Raw genomic sequence first — 24,429 nt, 5'->3', positions numbered from 1 at the left:
TGTTAGTTAAAGAAATATGCAGCAGTTACTAGTGCTGATTCTCAAAAGTCTCGGTAGACAGATGTTCTGGCTGTAATTGAAACCACAGCTTTAATATGACTGATAAATCTAACGCATGATAACTTCCACTGTAACAATCATTCGCAAAGACGGTGAACGCTGATACCAGTCTCTGATCTCTTTTAAATGTGTCAAATTTTGACAAAGAAAAATGTCTAATTGTTTTCTCAGGTATTATAGTTGCTTAGTATTCGTGTGGAAATAGAGGAAATCTTGAATGTCAGTGCTTTTTAGCAGTTTTTTGCCACAAAATGCTTTCCACATTTTCCAGAGTGTAACTATAAATAGTGCACAACATGCTCTTAAATAAAACCCTGGGATGTACTGCTACAGGAAACTAATCAACAGCAACTCAGCAATTTATGTCAAGAGGCATCATACCACCCTGTCATTATTTCCCTATAACAGAATGTCCAACCTTTTTTTTTTGTCCTCACATAACCTTATTTTTTCACTGCTGCTCAGCTTTTTCACATTAGACTACATTAAATTAGTTAGAACACTGATTCTCAGTGCTAATCTATAAACCTAACTCATTTGCTGAGCTTAGTCTGAGTGCAAGAGATGAAATACTGATTTCGGAAATTTGGCATCACAAACTGCAGCCGAATGGAAGAGAGGAGGAACTCAAAGTAGGTATCTGAGAGAAAAAATAAGTCAAAGAGTGAGCAATAATGTTTGTGTCTCTGTCTATGTGAAAAAAGTTAACGGGTGCATGTTTAGTGACAGCCTTGCTTTCTTTGCCTCTTTTCTGTTCCTCTGTGTCTTAGCTCATACTTATATAAACTAGAATAAGAATAGTTTTTTTTACATATGAAACTGCAATAGTCATTTCCTTCTCGCACTCATACACAAACATACACCACTTCATCTCTCCTTCCATCTTCTGCGCACGCACACACACACACACACACACACACACACACACACACACACACACACACACACACACACACACACACACACACACACACACACACACACACACACACACACACAGTTTGGGAAATTCCTTTCATGTGGTATGACTGCCCTCAGTGGCTGATCAACAGAACTACAGATACCCCTATTAGAAACACAAAATCATACCGTCATTGATGTTGAGTGAGTGTCCGGCGGTCATTTTCTTCTGTCTCTCCTCTTTCTCCTTCTCTGCTTTCTCTTTCGCAAGTTTGGCCTTGCGCATCCTTTCCTCTGCTTCCTTACGTTTTTGATTCTCTTTCACAGCTTGCTGTAAAACACACACACACACACATATAGCAGCTATAACAAAGCCAATAAGTGACATTTCTTAAGATGAGATGGTTTTGAATGTTTTGTGAGTTTAATGTGGAGGCTGATCTGTTGTCAGTATTGGTAAATTTAAATACAAGCAGCATGAGTATGAGTGAGGATGCATTGAGTAAAGGGGGGGGGGGTAAAAATCAGCATCTTTATGAGGTCTGTGTTTAATGCACTGAAAAACAAACAGTGGAGACATAATGGCCTAAACACCTGCTGCTCTCTCTCTCTCTCCCCACCTCTCACACACACACACACACACACAGCAGCTGGTTATGCAGGTGTACTAATGTCTAAATACATCTTCCATCTGTGTGTTTGTTTACTTATATGACAAAAGATCTCATAATGGCCATTCTTTCACTCCTCCACTTTTTATATTCACCATAAAAGTAAATACACGTGCAAAGAAACCAATCTGTCTGAATCTGCCCTCTAACCACTGCTTTTCTACAATCATGATTATAAAAAGTATTATGTTCTAGTCCCAGAGCCTAACTGTGACCTCTGCCCTTACCTGGAACATGTTTTTGAAGTTGTTGAGGTCTCCAAACATCTCCTCGGGGCTCACTTTCTTGGGGTCAAATACAAAGTACTTGCCCAGATCTTCATACTGTTTCTCCATGTTGTTGTGCATCAGCTGGAGCTTCTCAAACTGCTCTCGTGCGGTCGCCACAAAACTGTACTCGGATCAGTTAAAGAATATAAAGGGCACATCCAGGGGGGGTCATTAAAAAACAACCCTCTAACTTATCAGCATCTCTTTTTTTGATCATTTCCACCACTCATTCAACATGAAAACCATTTTAAATGTCTCGACAAAATCCATACTGTAAGAAGTATTTTATCCAGTACACACGCCTGCAAAATGGACAGTCCTGCAACCCAATATTTGAACAAAACCTATATGTGAAGGATATGGTCATCTTCTCGACAAACTTGTCCTTATCACTTTGAGGAGGAGGGAAAGTCTCAATGTCCTTCTCCAGATTCTTGATCTGCTTCCCCATTTGATCCAAATTCTTCTGGAGTGTCTCTGCTGAGACTATGAGAAAGAAAGAGGTCTCATTTTACATCTTGTATTAATAACTACAGTCCATGACCTGGAATACTTTAGCATTTTAAATCAAATCTCTATTTACTGCATATGTAGCACAGGTGAGATTACTAGTGATAAGAACATATCTACAATGATGGTTTAACTGTGGGGAACATTATTCAGAACGCTCTTTTAATAAAGGTCTGGCATTTGCCAACGCAGTTAACAAACCTAAAACCTATTTTGTAAAATGCAGCAAAGAACCCACATTAAAGAACACTTGTTAACAAGCTTTAAATGTGTGTAAGCAATTGTTTTGAAGAGTCTAAGTTTTCCACTGGCAAGAAATTCATAACAGTTAACTGAAATTGTATTCATTGGACAAACTTTGAAATGTCTAATTAAATAAAAACCCTAAGCAAGACACCTTCTCATGTATGTCTCCGCCTAAAACCAACCTGATGTGCTCTGGTTTATTTAAGATATTTTAAACCCTTGTTGATATCCCTGCTGATAAAACCAATACTTCCATTGAAAGCTAATAATTCAAGTATATTTCTATATTATTTCACAACAGACATTGTCTTAAAGCAGCTTTACAGAATTTAAGAGTTAAGGTGAACGATGTGTATTTATCCCTGATGAGCAGCCATGGCAACTGTGGCAAGGAAAACTCCCTTAGATGTTATAAGGAAGAAAACCTTAAGAGGAACCAGACTCAAAAGGGAACATCCTCATTTGTGTGACATCGAGAGTGAATGTCTGTTCTGCACTGCTTAAGTTGGACAAACTTAAGGAACAAACTTGGGCACTAAACTTATACATTCTTTTATACAACTTTATAACCTCTTATAACCTCTGTAATCCCAGTACATCTGCTTTGAGACAACGTCAATTGTTAAAAGCGGCATACTGATAAAAAAAGAATCGCTAAGGTGTGTGAAAGAGACAGAAAATAAAGAAACGTGTATTATTGTGCTAGGTTTCAGAGATACGCACCTCTACTGGCTTTCTCCAGGTGAATGAGCTCCTCAGCGAAGTGCATGACATTGGGATGTTGCTCCTGACACATATCTGCCAGAAAATGCAAGAGGGTCTGCTTCTGATCTGCAGACTTGGTGTCTCTGAGCTACATGTGAAAAAAAAAGTATTACTCATTACAGCAAAACAGCTGCTTGCTATGCATACATGCACACTACACAACAGATGTTTGTATGTGAGCTGATATCTGGCGGGGGTTGTGTGTACGTGTGTGTGTGTGTGTGTATGTATGACCTTGCACAGGTAGCTGATGCTGAAGCCAAAGGCATTGGCATTACGTGAGCCGGCATTCATGTAGTTGCCTACAAGCAGGATGATCTGAAGAAGCTGGGAAAAGTTTTCGCTATTTATTAGCTCCTCACATGCTGCGGTCACAGCGACAATGTCTGGCTTCACGTTATTTATCTGCTCCTCAAACTGCAGCCGGAACAAGATGGCACTGAGCCGCGGCTTCAGACGCTTCACCGAACTTATCTACAGCACACAGAGAGAGAGAGAGAGAGAGAGAGAGAGAGAGAGAGAGAGAGAGAGAAACTGTTAATGCTACAATTAGTCATAGTTCCTGCTCACCTTCATATCCTTTCACTAACGTTTACCTTCACTAACTCATTCTCCAACACATTTTATTAACTTAATATAAGACAGTGCAGGCACTGAGAATGGTCAATGTTGTTGACTACAAAAACGACGGAGCGTCAAAATGTGTAATTTAAGTAAATAAATTAATTTTATTGTAGTTTTAATGAGGATTACTATTTAATCTTGCCCAAGTTCATATATAAAGACAGTTTTTTCACTAGTTTTTTTCCACTACACATGGTTTACAAGTACAATTACATCATATATAACATCTTTTATATATTTTTTTAATTTGGCTTTCAAAAAAACCTAAAAAAAAAAAGTTAGCTTATTGTTTCTATCCATTATAAACATTATTTTCATTAACCATGTTAATTAGTCTAGTTAATGTGTGTATGGGGGATGAATGTGGTACTGGGGGACAGAATTAGCGGTAACACCAGGGACACTGAGATGGCATTGTTTTAATTAGTCGCAGGTATTGCTTTGCTGATTTACTTCCCTTCGGATTATCATTTAATTAAAACCATTATCTTGCTTAACATTTTTATTTGGTTATTCCAGCAATATTTAATACTTTCTTCTCTATATCTTTTCACATGGGATGAATGTGTCACACTGCGAAACGTGTGAGTTTGTGGGATGAAGTGTGAAAACTTTGCATACATGACTTCAGTTCTGGCAGGATTTTAATTCTGTTTCACAAGAATTGGACTGTGAAATCAATTCAATAGAATAATTGAAAAACAAACATACATGCAATCAAATCTTTACACATATTGTGTTGCCACTGGCATGTTAAGAGTGTGACTGTACCAGAGGATTGAGCAAGTGCGTGTGAGTGTGTGCATGGATTTAAACTGACCACCACTCCAAACTGTTCAGCCTCTGCAAGGTCGTCGTATTCATCCTTCAACTCTAATAATACATTTAGCTGCTCCTCCTCTGGCAAGAGCTTCAGCAAACTCTGGAACACGTGCACACACACACAAAAAAAAGTCAAATCAGATGCAAACAAGGGCCCAGTGTGCATGCAAACTACTGACAAAATCAAAACAAACACACACACACCTGCACCATGTTCTCTGTAAGCACGTTCTCGTTCACCTCCAAAATGACGTTTTTCATCTCCTCATATGGCAGTCTGTTTGAGCCAAGGAAAATAGCTGCAACACACACACACACACACACACACACACACACACACACACACACACACACACACACGTTTATTCAATGATTCTCAACAGCCTGGTCCTGCATGTTATATTTGAGATGATCAGAGAGAGGTGTGGAATTGAAAACAGTGCATTATTCCCTGCACTGCTGATGTATGTGACTGTACTCACAGAGGTTCTGAGATGTTTTGGAATCGAGAACTTTCAGCTCCTTCACTTTCTTCTTCTGAACTGCTTTTTCTTCACCTCCATCCTGATCTTTCTTTGCTAAAAGAGAGAGAGAGAGAGAGAGAGAGAAAAAGAGCCGTGTTCACATACATATACAAGTTCTTTATTTCAGACTGCCACATATACAGTAGCTAATCAGTGGTGTGAGCAAATAGAGCAGAAAGGTACAGATAAATTCGAGAGCTAGAACAAGATAGAGGTACTTGATCAGAAACAGTGAAAGAGAGAATAAACAGAAGACAAAGTAAAGAACATATAGAGTTATGAGCAGATGGACTACAAGAGAAAATAAGGACGGTCAGAGAGAAATTAGAATGAAATGCACGATATCTCTGGTGTTTGTGCTTCTGGCTGAAAGGAAAAAAAGAGAAACACAAATAGCAGAGCTAAATCAGAGAGGAAATGTTACTCATGTGACACCACCCCGTGACTAGACTACCACAATCTTGTATCTTTACCACCCTTCATTCATTCATTCATTCATTCATTCATGGCAAGGTCAGTGGCCATGCTGTGCTGTGGAACATGAAGGAAACGCACACAAAGCAAGTAAAAACAATCACAACTTCCACGCAAATCGCTTCAGCTTGTCTGTGCGTATATATAGTCATGTTAATGTAAGACCTGCCTTCCTCTGATGGAGATACAGATATGTCTGTACTCCCCTTTAATTCACTGTAAAATGTTTCTACTGTAATAAACAAAAAGTGCAGCAGGACAGCCACATGGCCTCCTCTCAATGCGCAGTGTTTACTGCCCCTTGTGCTTTCCTTTGTACCACTGTGCTTTCTTGCTTTGCCATCTGCTTGTCTTTTCTTTCATTCCTCCACCCCTCTCTCACTTGGAGAACCTCTGTCAGCGCTCCAGATTTTTCTCTCATTTTCATTCTTTTTTTTTTAGCCTGTTCCCTCCATGTAGTCCTGCCTGCCCTGCTCCCTTTTCCCCCCTCATAAGCACTGAATATTGGATTACAGGGACATATGGAATCACTAAAGGAGGCTTGTGAGTTACACTACAAGTCGACCACGCGCCATCCCTGCTAAACATTTAACACCATCACACACAAACTTTTACACACACACAAAATGCACACTAGACCCAACGGATGTCGTCTTCTCCGTCTAATCAACCCCCCGGCTAGTCTTTCCTCACCCACTCTGTCCATCTCTGTTCTTAATGAGAGCTCTGCGCTGTTTAACTCGCTCAACTGAGAACTTTTGTTTTCCTTGGCACTCACTTCCGCCCTTACGAAAGGCCTCCCTCGCTCCATTCCCGCCATTCCGTCTCTCTCCAGGCCTGCGCTCTTTCGTCTACTTACTTTGTCTGCCAATCTTTCCGTCTCTCTCTTTATTTCATTCTTTGATGTTATTCCGTCAGCTGCAGGAGATCAGCACCAGAACCGCAGTGCCTTCGCTGCTCTCCCTTACCCACAATCTAACTATAATACATCAGACGTGTTACTGGAACATAGACATGGGGGCTTGGAGGTGAAAGATCAGGCCACTTGGCAAATGTTTAAATCAAAGCCTGGCCTTCATTATCACCTTCTACACACACTATCGACTGGAAGGGATTTTAATGCCAGAAAATAGTTCTTGCACATTTTGTTGCGAACAACAAAACCTTTTCTGTTTAGTTTACGATTTAGTGGAATACACTGTTTTATAAATCTTACAAAGAATGTGTTTTTAACAGGCAACATATTATACAGTGATCAATTTAAATGCTCATAATACGCCTCTCCTAATGCAGAATAGCAGGATAATGTATGACCAATATATTCTTATAGTTACCATCAATCACCTGCTGATACAAATGTCTTCCGTTCTAGCTGAAATACATCTTCTGTCTAATAGAACTTTTTAAAAATTGTTAAAAAACCCTATCTATGAAAAGCACCAAATATAGTGTTCTTGGAAAGCAAAATGCAGTAAAAGCGGGTAAAAGGAGTCTTGCTAGGATATTGCGTCTTATTCCATTTTATTACACGCCGTATGTACATCATAGACAAGTGAATACTGTGAATAAACATTTACAGAACAGAACAACGGAAAAACTCGGAAGAATCCTATCGATCATCTTACCAACCAAAATAAAAGTGTGTGTGAGAAAAGAAATACCCACACTATCCAGACCCTCTGTTGAGAGTAGACGCGTGTGGGATTCATAAAATGGGACCCATGTGCAAAATGGCTGCCGCCTGTCTCTCTCTCTCTCTCTCTCTCTCTCTCTCTCTCTCTCACACACACACACACTCACACACACACACACACACCACGCATAGAAGTTATTTCTCATTTATGAGCACATGGCACCTCTGGTGGTGATAATGAAAACTGCAGCCACAGCTTGAGCCACATCTGGAGTACTCAACATTAACATTAACGATCCATCCATCACAGGCTGTGTGTGTGTGTGTGTGTAAAAAACACAACACAAGTATGTATTTTTGTAAAAGCTTCAATTTGCCTCAGATGCAGCTTCCTCTCAGACCCCACTTTTCCTTCCCTTTGCCTCAGTAAACAGCTGCCTGCTGACACCAAAGCCAGACAATGGGGTGAGAGGGGGAGAGCTGTTACCAAACACACTCACTCACACACACACTTAATTTGCAGAGTGGCCAGCCAGCTGTCTTACTCAATCACACTCTTACCGACACAAAGTTGCACTCACTCACTCTTTTCTAAAACAAAAACTCGAACTTAATGTGCTGAACGAACCTTTCTGAGAAACTCAGCAAGAACACACACGGTTTCTTATATACTTCTTATAAACACTGTAATAGAGAGAGGAAAAAAACGAGGGAGAAAAGGATAGTGGAGGGGTTCATGAAAACAGTTATAAATAGTTAAAAACAATGAGTAATGAAGTGATAAAGTGACAGCGAGAACAGAGATGGAGAGAGAGAGAGAGAGAGAGATGCAAACAAAGTGATGTGGTAAGAGTAAGACAAAGAACATGAGAAAGAAGGAGAGATGTGCAGGGTATAAATCAGCCCCCTTGCCTGATCAGCAGGCGCTACACACTTTCTCTCTGAGAGACCTGAACACTCATGAGCTTTATATTCTCGTCTCTCTGTCTTTCATTACAGCTAAAGCAGCTTGTGCTTGTTTTCACCCTAAACGCTTACAGACGAGAGCCTCCATTGTTCACAAAAAAAAAAAAAAATCTGTGTTTGGTGGCGCACGTATGCCTCCGGTGGCCACATGCAGACATAGCAGGCTGAACTTTCAGCAAACTTTACTTGTTTCTAAAAACTTTTGGCTCCCTGGTGGTTTTAAACTTAGTAAAACGTTTCCAAGAACGAACAAATGGGCTTGATGATCCAGCTTCAGGATGCATGAAAGCCAGGTAGAAACTGAGTCGAGTGTTGAGATTGAAAGAATGTTTCTCTTTGTGGGGAATGGAATGTTGTTGCTGTGAAAACATGGTACGCTGACACAAACACACACTCGAATGTCTAAGAAGGCAGATGCTGCTCTGTCTGAATTTGACAGATGATTGCAGACTTTGTCCCTTTAAACTTTAAATGTCCACATGGCCACACTTCTGTGCCCCTTCAAGTGTATGTGTTTGCGTTCTTTGGGAGTTTTCACAGCTCTAGTTGCCGAGGGTAACCTTGGAACTGGAAGAATCCCCTCTTTGTGTTTTTACCCTGAAAGGAAGTGGAGAGAATGGAGGAAGTGAGGGAGGGGGACGGGGGAATGACTCAGGGCCAGATGGCAGGGTGTGGTGGTAGAAACAGGAGACTGAGGGGAGGGGCTGGACATGAAGAGGGAGGAGGATGGTCAAGGGGGTGGGTTATGGGCGGGGTTTGGGAGCTGCTCACATGCGCTCCCCTGGTGTATGAAAAATGCAACTGCAAAAAGTTAAAATTTAAGGATATAATTTGGGTTATTTCTGATTAAAACTCAGTCTTCAGGTGGCTGATCAGTGATCAGGAAATTTTTCTAGACCAATAAAGATCCAATGCATTGATCAACAAAGCAGATGATCCAGTCTATGCAACACAGCAAATGAATAAAATTCTTCAAACGACTGCTGCTGCTCTTGTCCATTCTGTATGAATGTCATATTTGAACACTTTTTAGACCAACAGCAGCAACGAGTATTTTATCCTTTTTTTTCCTTTTAACCAAACAGAAGAAAGAATTTGTTTTCAAGGCTGCACAGCTTCTATAATTCTTTTGAAAACTACTTTTGAAGGAAAATCTTCAAATAACAAAATGAATGAAGCAAAAAAGTGTCCTTACAGAAATGGATAAATGCATAATAAAGATACAATTTTGCCTTCCTTTATCAATGAAATACATTTTAATGAAATGATTTGACTAAATTACATGACTTTTAGACATATTTCATGTATTCAATATTAAAATAGTCTTATTAATTTATCAGTGAATGAAATGATTGCATTAAGAAAATGAAATATACAATCTGATTAGTGTTATTTTGTCTCACCTTGTAGGAGTCTAATAATCAAATCATATATTATTTGTCACACACACATTCATACTGAGTAGATATACTGAAATGCTTTTTACGACTGTCCAATACTCAAGAATGTACATGTACATCATAGTGCACAGAAGAATGTGCATAATCACACCTCACTCCGAATGCTGAACTGATAAACTGACAAAAAAAAAACACTGTCTACTCCGACACCAAGTATGACAAATCTGATCACAATAAACTAAAAAGCTCTGCTTGTGTCCTCAATGTGTTGCGTTTATACAACAAGGAGGAGAAGAAAAAAAAAAAACTTTAAACAAATAAACGACCCTAGATACTGCATTTGTACACTACACACATACACACAACAAATAACAGCCTATTAAGATTTCACACTTTATTTCCCATGTTTAGCACTGCATATAACCAGAGAGAAAAAAAAATCCATGTGTGAGAACATACTGCCACCTACTGACCAATCATGTGAACTTCACTCAATAAAAACAACAGGAAATGAAGGGGCAGATAAAGACATATCTACTTGTATATCAGAAATAAAGCATCTTATTTTCAGTGGTTCTTTGTATATTTAATAAAAAATAAAAAAAACTGTGTATGACTCGAACTCGTACACAATATACAGAGTTAGATCTCCACATCGGTGTGATGAACGATTAACACGAATGCGTATTCTCTTTGCTCTACTCGCTGTGGAAGATTATCGTGGTGACGCATGAACAACCTACCAACAAGATGTAAAGCTGAAACGATTCCACATACTCTTTCACAGTGTCTAACAAACACACACACAAAAAAAAAAACCCGGCACTATTCTTATCTTGTTGGACTTCACAACACGCCACACACACAAACCCAGCCAGCTTGTTTCACAGAGAACTCTTCAACAGTAAGAACTTTCTGATCTTGCACAAGTGTCGGGTCACTTGGCAAAGCACTTCTAACAATACATTAATGTGGTGAAATCCTATGCACCATCACACACACACACACACACACACACACACACACACACACACACACACACACACAAAATGAAAGAGGCCGAGATAGAGCACTGGTGTCCTGTGCCTGCAAATGGCTATTAAATCACGGTGCTATCGGCACTCTCTCAGGGAGACGAACTGAGATTTACTACTGCAATTAAAGCAACCTAATTGCGCGCGCACACACACACACGCACACACACACACTCGGAAACTGTCAATAATCGTCTCACATGCGCCTTTTAAATAATAGCTAACTAAGGTTTCACAGGGACAGTGTGTGTGAGTGTAAGTGTGTGTGTGTGTGTGTGTGTGTGTGTGTGTGTGTGTGTGTGTGTGTGTGAGAGAGAGAGAGAGAGAGAGAGAGAGAGAGAGAGAGAGAGAGAGAGAGAGAGAGAGAGAGAGAGAACAAAATACTCATCTATGACTCAGACTCGATCTGTTGTTCTCTCACATCTCACAGAGCCCAAGAGAGCAAGAACACATACGCACAATATACGCTCTAGCCACCATAAAAGCGTCAGTGTGTACAAAATTAAGGCCATTTGGTAAATACACACTGCATACTGAGTATAAAAAAAATCTAAAGTGCAAGGTTAACGCAGCACTGCCTCAAACGAATGCGCACACACTCAGCCACTGACATGCCCGTAGGTCATCTGAAGCGAGGGTGGCTTTCTGCTCAGAATAAAGAGACCAGTGCTTGTGAGGGGACATGATGAAAGCAGAGTGAATATAATGTGTGTGTGTGTGTGTGTGTGTGTGTGTGTGTGTGTGTGTTTGACTTGAGGGAAGGTCAGAGGCTCGGTTTGCGTGTCCCACTTCCGCCAGACAGGCTATTGACGCTTGCTGACACTTTGAAACCCAGAGCAATTAGAACTAAATGCACTGCTTTAAATGCGTGTTTTAGAGAGAGTGGGTTGCGTTGATGGCGCCCTCTAGTGGAGAAGGTGGGAAGGGGGAAGATGGGAAATCTTTTTCATTATATCTGAATGAAATGACTAATTCCCAAATGCATAAAAAAAATCCCCATGAAATGGTTCGAGAGTCAGGATCGGATATGTCCGTTTACACAGCAGCGTTCAAGTTAACACACACAACCGCCGCATCTAAACAAACCTGACAGCAGCCTAGACAACTAGCTGTATATTTACAGAAAAGCGTTTTATATAACCCACTATAACCCACATGCACTACCTTTGAAAGGTGGAGGATGATATCCTAGACACAGAAAGCTTTGACAGAAAGAGAGAGAGTGAAAAGAAGAAAAAACACCAATAAAAGCATATTTCCTGCTAAGAAGCAGATGCTGTAGAGGGCAGGACATATTCAGTCTGGAGATCATTCCACTAAATGAACACAAAAACACATTGCACATTAAAACAAGAATCCGGCCCAAAACTTGTATTTTGTACAAATATACCATGCTGTTGACCGTTTAAAAAAAAAAAAAAAACACCAATTTTGATCTTTTCAGCATCAAACCATGCCAGTCTCAGCGATGTGCTTAATGTCTTCTTCTTTACAGTCCAGTAAGTACATTACTTCCTGCAGTCTTCTACTTGCAAATTAGTCACTCATTCAACCTCTGAATTATTTCAAAATCTTTTAAACAGGCCATGACGCAAATGCATATGTGAAAGTACCCCAAAAATAGTTCCAAAGTTTACGAGAACATTTTCATATCGTGTCTAAGCCATCTGCCCGACTGGTAATGAATTATTAGACTGTAAACACATCTACTGAGGAGAAGATGAGAAAAGAGAAAAAAAGAAAAACGAGCGAGCGAGCGAGTGAACGAAGAGAGGAAGAGGGTGAAAGGACATTGGAACAGTGAAGACATGCCAGTGAGGGGAAAAGTGGGTGGATGGTGAGCGTCTATCACCGAATCACACATGTACATTAGAACCATGCACTCAGCAGAACACACAACTCCCCCAGGACACACACACACACACACACACACACACACACACACATTTGCTCTCTTTCTCAGTAGAGCAGCCCCAGTGGGATTGCACTGTTTCTGCTTGCCTGAAAGAGTTACAGTCAAACCCTTATCCACATTCACAGCAAACGCTCTTCCTCAAAAACAGCACTGCGACACACACACACACACACACACACACACACACACACACACACAAAATACGGAATGAGCAAGTTAAAAAAGCTGTAGGTCAGTGAACACACATCCAGAAACACACACACACACACCCCCCCTCATCTGGATTCTTACCACAGAGAGGGCAATACACCTGTACCTACATGAATATTTTCAATGTTCATACAGTCCAAGTGCACTGATTATTCACAATAAGTCACATGATCATTTTTGACATTCGTGTTAACGTGCAACACCTCTTTATACGATAGATTTCTGTGGCTCGATTCTGAAAGTGTTACCCTAAATACAGCTGTAACAGCACTTCTAATAAGAGTGTAATACACAATTGTTGCTATAGTAACACCATACACAAACACTTGCATGGCAAACGGGACATTTGTTTTATTGATTTATTACCCTTTTTTTGTGCAGGTCCGAGACAGATTTTCTGATAAGAGTCTTTAGAATGAAATGATTTATGGTTTCGCACTGACGTTACAGTGTTACTTTGTTCAAGTATGTAAAATAGAGGCTGGCAATCGATCGAGTGTATCGAAAGCTGCTACAGAATAAGTAATAAGCAACTCTAAATGAGTACAATGCATGAAAATGATGAGTGGTATTTAATGCAGGACATGCTGTTACAGGAAAACAGACCGTCATTGCACGATGGGCCGTTTCACACCACTAGTGATTATTCTTCTGCAACAGCACCCCCCAAGTGCCTTATTCCTTAGTTAGAACACACAGCCCGTCTTCTCTGGAGCCTCTTTTACACATGTACCTGTTCACTCTGGTAGAAATAATCAGGAAGAGTTTCGGTGTGAATGTACGACAAGATAACTTCAGCCAAGACTGGCACATCAATCCACCCGAACAAGACCAATACAATTCTCCAAGTCCTGAGAGCAAAAAGAGTCAACAATGAAAAGCAAAAAGCCAATATATAAACGAGTGGTTGGCTTTTTTTCAGCCATATGATTGTTTTCCCCAAACTATTATCACAAAGTTGGAGGCACAAAATTGTACAGAATCGCTTCACTCAAACTAGGAGACCCAAACCTGTTTCTAGAGGACAATACCCATGTGCACAAAGCCAGCTCCATGAAGATATGGGTAGAAGTGGAAGATCTTGAGTGGCCTGCTATAGAGCTCTGACCTTAACCCTACTGAACACCTTCAGGAAGAACTGGAGTGATGACTGCACCCCGCACCCCACACCCCAGGCCTCATCAGTACCTGACTTTACTAACACCCTTAGGGTTAAATGAGCACAAACCTCCTTTAGCACACTCCAAAATCTAGGGGAACTTCTTCCCAGAAGAGTGGAGATTATTATTACAGCAGATAGGGACCAAATGTTGAATGGGATGTTCATAAAGCACATACGATTCTTAAGCTTAGGTGTCCACAAACCTCCTACTATCTTCCTGTTGCATCTTTATTTAAAGGCTGCAGCACATTACTGCTAAAGCAATAGAAATATTATCCTGGGCTTTATGTATGAAACGCCATGTGACACACACACACACTGCACTAGACCCCAATACTCAGTGCAATCTACAGAGGTACTTATTGTGTTGACAGTGTGTGTGCTGACCTTCTTTTTCACCCTGATTGTGCTTTGATCCTTCACATTCCATCACCGGTGTGGATCGATCCAATTAGCAGAAGCAGGGGAAAGTGCACGGGCCCCACTGAGCATCAGTCTACAGCTGAGCATCCCTCTCCTCAACCAGCACTTCTCATCACACCGTAAATATACTGCTCACACATCTGAACACCAAACATCACAACCAGAGAGAGAGAGAGAGAGAGAGAGAGAGAGAGAGAGAGAGAGAGAGAGGGCTCCATCACGTCCCTGCAGATTTTTATCTGTTGTTCTGCACGCTGACTTTGCGCACTGTGTCCTAATCACCTGTGTGTGTGGATGGGGCAAGATAGCAGGCAGCCCGTAGTGACAGCGAGATTAGCTGAATAGCGATTAGCACCAGCCATGCGTGCGTCAAAACAGACAAGAAGAAACACTTGGCTGACCATTTCCAGCATCAACACTTTACATGATTTTCATTTGCAGCACATTTTATTTTGCATAATAAATCCTAGACATGGGGAAAAGCCATGAAAGGAAATTAAAAGAAGAGTGCAGGGTCAGGCATTTACAGGGATTTAAGTGGGAAGGAAAAAAAAAAAAAAAAAAAAAAACAACAGCAAAAAAAAAACCACTTCCTGACTCAAACTTTGTAGAGGTGAGGGAGGAGGGTGCCAGGGATGGTCCTCCTAGGACAGATTTCAGTTCAGTGGGTTGGGCACAGCGTGTTTCTGTTGCTTCATTGCTCTCCCTTTTGGGGCACACACAGGTCTCGATCGAGCTTTCCTGAAGCAAATAGCAAACAGATACACCTACTGCTTTCTGCTTCTGGGCTGTGTAGAGTGCTGCGCACGCTTCAAAAACTGATCTCAGGGTCTTGTTCATCCTACTGAGCATGTACCACCTTTGCTATTTGAAACATCAGAAAGCCACGTCATTATAGGAAACCAGAGGTCATCATCTTACAGACCAGAATAGCATGAAATTTCATTGGACTAAATCAGGTAATTAAAAAGCTGCAGTAAAATCAATGGTAAAAATAGCTGGTCGAACTTCCAGGTTCTGCAGCAGATCCTCTGTAGGGGCTGATCATACCCACTCATGCAAATTATGTAGCCGAATGGAGCTCATTGTAGCAGAGATCTGGCTAGAGACATTAAAAAAAAAAGTTTTTCACACTTTTAGAGATTTTATTTCATTTTATTTACCCTCTGGTCTGATTAAAAAAATGGCAATATGGCTCATTTATAAAAAAAGAAATTGAACTGCTGCTTCATCGGTTCTCAGAAGTATTTTGGTGTTGGAATCGAGTCAATCTTGCCAGCCAATTATTGAATCATCTTTCAAGCTGTGAAAAAAAGTGTGAAATGGTTTAAAATTAAGCATGTATAACTCTGAGGAATGTCACAATTTGAGATCTCAAGCTTTTGTCCCCTGGCGTTGCAACTTAACCACACAGTCAGTCAAGTTCACCTCCTCATCGAGAGCAACAGCAGGGAGGATCGAATGCTACAGAAAAACACCAGTTTCTCTGTGGGTGCAGGAATGTGGGCCTCTGTAGAAGCTCAGGGGGATTTCAGATGTGTTGCGTGTGTGCATGGGATAAGAACGAAGAGCAACACAAAGAGAGAGGAAAAAGAGAGAGAGAGATGGACTGCTATAGGGTTCATTCCTCTTGGATGTCTTGTCATCAGTGCATAACTCAAACCTGTCATGGTGTCTGATCAGGCCAAGCCAATGGTGTTGCCACCAGCAGAGCAAAGCATCCCCCTTCTCTCTCTCTCCCACACACACTACAGAAGTAGTCTGATATTTCATGCTCATGTCAAATTTGAGTACGTCATTCAAAAATGTATAAATGGCATCAGAACACACCTGTGTGTGTGTGTGTGTGTGTGTGTTAGAGCTGTCAACCTCCAAAAATATATTGGGATTTGGCTTTGTTGAAATATTCAACTGGGTACTTGGTTCTGCTACAGAACATTAAGTGTAACACTGTGACCATATGGCATAAAGCCAAGAAGGTGAAAAATGAAATATGCAGGCTGATCATTTTACTATGACCTTTACTGTTCCTTTATTTGATCAGGGTCACCATGGACATGAATACACGCTGAATTGGTAGTCCATCACAGGATACATTCACAAGCGCACATTCACAATGTCAATCAGAAACAAAGTGATTTAAGGGTAGCCAGTCTGCCTACTTACAAGTGTTTTTTAGCCCTGGAGGTGTGAGGCCTAATTTTCTGCATCATATTGAGTCAACAAGAGTAATGAGTTCTTGTTGCTAATAATAAGTTCAAGCTTTAATAACATATTGTGGTGTCCGTCAACTACAAACTTCAACTGTGATTTACAACGATCAGGCATAACATTATGACCACCTGCCTACTATTGTGGTGGTCCCCCTTTTTTTCTCCGAAAACAGGCCTGTTGAGCATTAACAGCATTAACTTCTTCAGCAATATGAGCTATAGGAGCTCGTCAGTTGGATCGGACCACACAGTCGAGCCTTCGCTCAGCCCACGTGCATCAGTGAGCCTTGGCCGCTCATGACCCCGTCACCGGTTCACCACTGCTCCTTCCTTGCTCCACTTTTGATAGATACTTAACACTGCAGACCGAGAACAAAAACAACTGAATTTTCTGGGGATCTCTAACCAAGTTGTCACAAGTTGGCCCTTGTCAATCTCACTTAAATCCTTATGCTTGCTAATTTTTTCTGCTTCTATCAAAATGTTCACTCGCTGCATAATATATCCCACCCACTAATAGGTACCGTGATGATAATCAGTGGTATTCACTCACTGGTCATAAAGTTATGCCTGGTAGTTGTATACTGAATTTAGGCGAGTGAACTGAACAAAAAAAACTGAAATCTCTAATGGTAGCCTGGTGACACTTGCAGACTGATGCCTTACGACTAAGTCACTTATCCAAAAAGTTCAGGAAACTGTATGCAAATCCAAAAAGAACAGTGCGCAACACTAAAACGTTGCTATTCTGTCTTTGAAGGCATTTGAAACAAACAAATGTTCAGCAATTTGATCTTCCAGTCCCTGTATGTCAGTCTAAGGCTAAAGCATGCACTACATACATACTCTCCTTTACACGTCTCAAAGAAAAAGAAAAACACTGCTAATAGTAGACATCCCTGTCCATCAAATACAGAGAATTCATATCTATTCTGGGACACACATCTGTCACTGTGCACTGAGATATAAAGCACACAGACAAGCTCTGCTTTTTTTCCCCTCTCTTTCCATCACTGTTGTTAATATCAGCGTTTCAAACACTCATGTCAAAGGGAATATATTTCAAAGTGCATACCTTATGTTTTAAAATCTTCGCCCCATCAAGAAGATCTCTGAAGACTTCAAGCAGGTTTGTAATACGGAAACCATCACTGTTAATACTTCAACCTATCCCGAGTGTGAGACACGGCTTTAGCTTGTGCAACACCAGTGTAAAACTTCTGTGCAAAGAAGACGTGCTGCATAAGTGCACCATACATGAGCCAGCCATTTTACTCATGTATAGACCTTGTTGAAAATGAGCATAATCCTGGTGTATTTATACCTGAAGCATGCATCGGGTGAATATTGCAGCGTGACAGGCAATATCTACTGCTGCTACTCAACATTCTTTGGGTCAGTGTTGTAGCATTAACTGCCTGAACATGGCTAAAGCCTCCTCCTGCAGAGACACCCAGAGATTTAACTCTGCATGCTGCTGTGTGTAAAACCAGGCTCTCACTCAATACATCAACACAACACATAAAACACATTAAACGCTGACTCGGTAATCAGGTACAACAGCGGCAGGAACACACAGCAGAGGTGAGTGCACTGTGAGGAGACATGTCTTGGTGAAAGCTTATGTATGTGTGTGATATATATATATATTATATATATATATATATATATATATATATATATATATATATATATATATATATATATATATATATATATATAAATGAATGTCTGTATTTGTGCTTTAGCAAATGTGTCAGCTCTGGTTAGGCCTCAACAGAATCACTGAGCACTGACAGATTTATTAAACTTTAAACCTGCACGTAACTGCTCCGAAAACACACACACACGCTCGACTGTGCAAGTCCAGTCATGATGTTTAAGGAATGAAGAGCGATGAAGCAGAAGTGCATATGCGCTCTAAGAAAAGATCCACAGATTAGACACCCTCCAACACCTCTAAGAGTACAGATCTTTGTGTTTGCACCTTGCTCTCTCTTGCTATATACACATGGCATACAATACATGTAGTTTTCAGCTTTTATATCTTTTTTTTTTTATGCATTGTTCCGACCAAGCATGAAAACTAGAACCAAGAACGGGGAACAAAAGCAGCTGTAGGTGATGAATATGTGATGTGGTACAAAATGTTCGCACCTCACCATCACACACCCATCTGTGGTTCTTTGCAAAAGTGTTGCCACAAAGTTGGTGTGCTGGTTGTGTATGCTGTAGCATTATTGATTAATTCCACTACAACAGGCTGCAGCATGGCAATAGACAGGCTTTAAATCTTTTTCTTTAATGACATCATAGTTGTTGTCATTGTATTTTAACTTTGTGGATTCTCAAAAAACACTGAAAATGTCCTGTTCTACAAGCCGACTCAAATCCGCCTTCTGCCACGCAGCTCCTGCTTGAAATCTGCATACTTTATTTCCAAGTCGAAAACTTTTCTCCGCGGTGTGGATCGAGTTTACACCTCACCGCAATCCCATGATATCTCGCACAACTACTCCAGTGAACAGGTTTAGGCGTGGAGTTGTACTTTCAGTGCACACGGACCCTTAAACTCTCCCTCTCCCCTCGCTCTCCTTATTTCTGTTCTTATAAGGGCACAAAGAGCAGGAGAGGGAAAATTAGTGTACGCGTGTGGGTGTGCAAGAGCAGCCAGCGGTCTCTTAATTAAGAGGCAGTCCATAACGAGGCTGTTCTAATGAGGTCATGGGCCAGGGGAGGATTCGCCATCGCTCATCAGCAGAGACACAGCGGGGCGTGTGCACAACCCTCGGGCCATGACACACACACACACACACACACACACACACACACACCTCAACTCTGACAGACACAAACACCTTCAGAAGCCTAGTGCACAAACAACTACTACTCATAACTCTGACACATGCGCACACACAAACACACACACACACCACAACCTATAATTCCTTTGTCTGCGTACAGACAAAGAAAATGTGCTCGACTGAGTGTGTGTGTGTGTGTGTGTGTGTGTGTGTGTGCGTGTGTGAGAGAGAACACCAAGTATACTGCCTTTCTATTTTGAGCATGTGCAGTGAGGGAGCGAGTAAGACGGAGAGAGATGGAGACAGAAAGAGAAAAATGGAGAGAAAGAGCAGGAACGAAGGACAGGGTGAAGTGAAGGTGACTTTGGGCACAGTGCTTAGTAATTGGGTACACGTACAAATGGCTTTTTTCTTTCTCTCCTCGACACCATCCTCTCTCTCTCTCTCATCCAGACACTGTTCTAGCCATCTTTCTCTTTTCCATTTTCCTCCCTCTCCGGCCTACTCTCCACTTTTCTTCGTTGGATGAAATGGCGAAGGCCAAAAACCCACGCATGCAGATAAAAAAGACGCACTCGACGTGTGGGAGTGCCACTGTTGGTCCACTGAATCTCATTTTAGATGCTAGCACTCCTCCCATCTCTGCCACAATGATCGAATTAGCATTCTTCCTTCAACGCTGTCTCCATCTCCTCCCTGCCTCCCCGACTTTACAAAAACAGAGGGGACCAAAAGACAAGAAATTACCATGATGATCTCATTACGAGGGCATCTCTCAAAAATAGGCAGCAAGTGAACAATCCGTTGTCAGAGTTCATGTGTTCTCAGAGTTCAGGCCAAATATGCAAGCGCAAGGAGTGGACACGACTAATTGAAGCATGTAGGAAGTGATTGCTAGTCCGTCTGCTCCGATCCTACAAAAGAACCGGGCCCTAAATTCCTTTTTTCTTCCAAGCCAAGTATCACTTAACTTGCACTTCCCCACAGCTGAAAACGTAAAATCCGTTTTTACTTTCATGGTACGATCCAAGAGAGATTCGCTCCGATAACAGAGATCTGATTGGCTGTTGCATGAGGGTCTCATTTGTCGTCGTGATACATCACATTTTATTTGGACTGTGAAAGAAAGAACTACAACCACCACAAAAACCACCGACAAAAACATTCTAAAGTGCTGCGAAAGCATTTCAAATGTACATTAAAGGAAGTACATAGAGATCGGAAAATTAAGACTCGTTTTAAAAAAGACTTATGGCCTAAAATGTTTTTTTTTTTTTTTTTTACATTTTAGACTTTTTAAAAGCGTGGAGAACTCCTTCCCATGCTGCTGAATGCTGACAATGACAAAAAGGTGGCAGGACACACATCGTATCGCAGCTCGGGGCGGGCCGGTGTAGCAGCACGCTGGTCAGTACCTATGCTGACCCTTTTCCACCACCTACAATGGGCACATGGGCATCAGAAATGGATCATGGCGCAATGAAAAAGTGTGGCTTGGTTGGACGAATGATATTTTCTTTTCTATTATGTGGATGTCTGGGTGAGGTAATGTTGCAGAAGCAATGCACCAGGATGAAAAAGGCATTAATCAATTAACATATTGAGACTGGGCCATCATATTGTTTAATTATAACAGTGCTTTATTTAACGGTTTATAAAACATGGATGCATGTAGTATAAGGAATGTCATAATTACTATGACCGTATTAATAATATCTCAGCTTTAATAATAATAGCCAGTCAATAAATCAACCCCAGCACCAAAGCTGCAGTCTTAAATCCAACAAATGTTATGACAGAAAGCCGGCTAATTAACAGCGATGATGGCGCGCGTTAATGAGGAGGCATAGAGCACAAAGTGATGCCACAGCAACCACCTGGCCTTAAATGCCAGCCAAACAAAAGCGCTCATTACCGACTAGAGCAAGTCCAGAGAGACCTGCGGCCGGAGGGGGGGGCGTCAGGGCTGTTAGCCGCTTCAGACTCTGCTCATTCTGGATGTGTGCTGCACTCAAAAACAGCACAGTCATCCAAAGAAGGGCACAAAAAGCTCTTTAGCCTCTGTTGTGAATAAGGAGGTGATGAGCAGCTTCTAATAGATCAGCATCGCTGCCCTTTTCAGGCTTAATCTGTGCTTGTCAGTGCTAATTATCAGCAGCTTCCACACACATTTCTGTAGAGCGCTGGTGTGAAAAGGGAGTTATTATGATGATTCTAAGTGGTGGCGTTGGCCTCTGAATCAGTAGGCAAAGAGCTACTGCTCAGTCCACAAATGGAGAGTGGAGGAGGACAAAAGAAAAAAAAAAAAACTCATTCGAACAAGAACTCCGTGCATGAAATATTCAAATCTACCTTACGTTTTTTTTTTTTGGTGTCTTCTTATAAAATATGTAAATAAAAATATATATGCTGCTGTACTGAATATCGGGCTTGTACCGACAAAGAATCATCACCAGGCTGATATCCTGTTAAGTCGCAACTGCGAGTGTGATATTACTTTTCTACGACACCTCTACGAACGGGAAAATAATATCGAGTAACTGACATTTCAGACGCAAATGATTCGCCCATTTTTGCTGGCACCCACGGTGACTGACAGCCTGTAATAAGTGGAGGAATGGGCGCAATAAACTGTTGCTCGGATTGAAATTTTATGACACAAACACAGACGAGTGGAGCGATACGCACGGTGAAATGAAGCCGTGCTGTTTTACTCGATATCAGCACTCTTGGAACGGAGCTTGTCCAATCAAATTAGTGAAGCCGAACTAACTGTCATATAGTGTTTGTTTGTTGTGAAATATCAGACTCGGTTTCAGTCTGTTGCTACACTGCGGTAGACAAATCAGACGTTGATTATCACGAGCACCAGGCAAGTTAAAGCTCCAGTGTGCTGCCTGGTTCTAGGCTCTGGTTTTGCAGTAACGTAATTGTTCGAAAGCGCTGGCTAATGTAAGGAAATCAGTAGAATTCTGCTAGTTATTAAGTGCACTGGTACAGAGTAATGGAAATAAATGTGTACATGAAATCCGGGAGAGGACAAGGATGTGTAGCTAATCCTTATCCTCTCTTGATAAAGGTTACAATGTGGTAGGAGCTTGTCTCTAAGCTCTAAGCTCAATAACAAGGTTTTCCCCTCTTTCTCTGGTTGTTGGACCCGTGTGTCTGATGGGCAACTAAAAATAAAAAACTAATAGTCCAGACACAATATCTGCTTGGGGCCCCTGGTTACTGATTTGTCCCCGACCTGCCCTAGACATCCATCATCGCCTGCTTGGTCCTCCATAAAGTGTTCTCAATGCTCTCTTTCCCGAAAACCACAGACTTACTCAACCCTCTCCTGCTGCACAGTGAACTGTACTGAATATTAGATCATAAGGCTTCACACCACGTTCGTCCTGCTTTCTTCTCCTGCTGTTTTGGCGGATGGGAACAGTTAATGAGTACGAAGCCGTCACAGATAAAGGAAGTTAAGCAGGAGCGTTAATTTATTACAGAGGAGAAGGGAGAAGCAGGGCAGCGTGGGTCATCAATTAGGAGATAACGCTTTCAGCATTGTAATTAGAATTTGTGTAAGTTTGGGAGTCAATAGCGGATTTAAACAAACAGCCAAGAACATTCTTATCAGCAGGCCCAGACCTTTATCTTACAAACCCATTCCCTGACCTGAGAGCGCTGAGAGAGCAGTCATTACACTGTGGCTGACAATGAACCGGCACTCTGCAGACACACTTAGTGACTGCGTGAATTGTGTGTGTGTCCGAGTGAAACGCAAACTGAGTGTGGGAAGAAAGAGAGAGAGAGAGAGAGAGTGCAAAAGAACAAACTAGTAAATACAAGCATGATGGAGAGATTTTAGGGGCCAACACTTCCAACAAGTTCAAGAAACACCAGAACTGTGCTGAAAGCTATATAGCAGTTGTTGAACTGCCAAGGTTGCAGCAAAGTAAACAAGAAATACACACAATAAAAACAAACGTATCCAACAACAGGAAGCAAATAGGAAGACGAAATACTGATTACATCAACAGTTTTATATATTTTTATATACACACAATATTGGCAAAAGTTTGCGGACACTTGGTCATAAGTACGGTGTGTGCTTTTTGAGAATTGCATTCCACATTCAATCCCAATTCTTGCTTATAATTCCCTCTTCAGGGAAGGTGATCTACTAGATTTTAGTGTGCTTGTGGACATTTGTGTTCATCAGCAACAAGGGTGTTAGTAAAGGCAGGTACTGATGTAGGTAAGGAGGCCTGGCATGCAGTCTGTACTCACATTCATCCCAGAGGTTTTCAGTAGGGATGAGATCAGAGCTCTATAACAGGCAACTTAAAATCTTCCTCTCCAAACCACATGCAGAATATCTTCATGGAGCTCATTTTGTGCACAGGGCATTGCCATGCTGGAACAGGTTTGGTTTTTCCAAGTTCAAGTGAAACGTACAATTGTGTGCCTCCAGTTTTGAGAGGAACCACATATGTTCTGCGAGAATATAAAATGCGGATGCACAGAACAATGTCATTTGTCAATCTAATATAAAACTGTACACAACTTCACTGCTTTCCATGCTGTCAGTAACTGCAGTTTCTCACTCAGCTCCAGCCTCATTTCCTCATCACTGGTGTTAGGAGAGTATAAATTTAACCAAAGTCGGGTATTTTAATTAAAGGTTTTTATTCCAGGTGTGCATCTGTAACAGCAAGAAAACAGCATGCTAAAAGTTCGGTGACCGCTAATTAGCAGCTCTTCCATTTTTATAGACCAGAGACCACAGTCCCACGCACTTGTTCCTTTATTT

At 41.3% G+C, this 24,429-nt stretch overlaps 1 protein-coding gene across 2 annotated transcripts in view; it reads right to left on the bottom strand.

The window, feature by feature from the left end:
* The window catches only part of LOC124392726 (protein diaphanous homolog 1), a 129,712-nt gene that overhangs the window by 12,725 nt on the left and 92,558 nt on the right, over window positions 1-24,429 (bottom strand). For both annotated transcript variants that reach the window (XM_046859899.1, XM_046859900.1), the window contains 8 exons: window positions 5,350-5,445; window positions 5,072-5,166; window positions 4,866-4,967; window positions 3,656-3,895; window positions 3,380-3,509; window positions 2,262-2,386; window positions 1,859-2,023; window positions 1,150-1,291 (listed from right to left, as the gene is read on the bottom strand). In XM_046859899.1, the coding sequence (XP_046715855.1) occupies window positions 1,150-1,291; window positions 1,859-2,023; window positions 2,262-2,386; window positions 3,380-3,509; window positions 3,656-3,895; window positions 4,866-4,967; window positions 5,072-5,166; window positions 5,350-5,445 (1,095 nt within the window). The remainder of the gene's footprint in view (window positions 1-1,149; window positions 1,292-1,858; window positions 2,024-2,261; window positions 2,387-3,379; window positions 3,510-3,655; window positions 3,896-4,865; window positions 4,968-5,071; window positions 5,167-5,349; window positions 5,446-24,429) is intronic.

This window comes from Silurus meridionalis, chromosome 10, assembly GCF_014805685.1.
Source record: "Silurus meridionalis isolate SWU-2019-XX chromosome 10, ASM1480568v1, whole genome shotgun sequence".
Taxonomy (NCBI): domain Eukaryota; kingdom Metazoa; phylum Chordata; class Actinopteri; order Siluriformes; family Siluridae; genus Silurus; species Silurus meridionalis.
The sequence above is the reverse complement of the archived record's forward strand: the minus strand, read 5'-3'. Positions and strand labels throughout refer to the sequence as shown.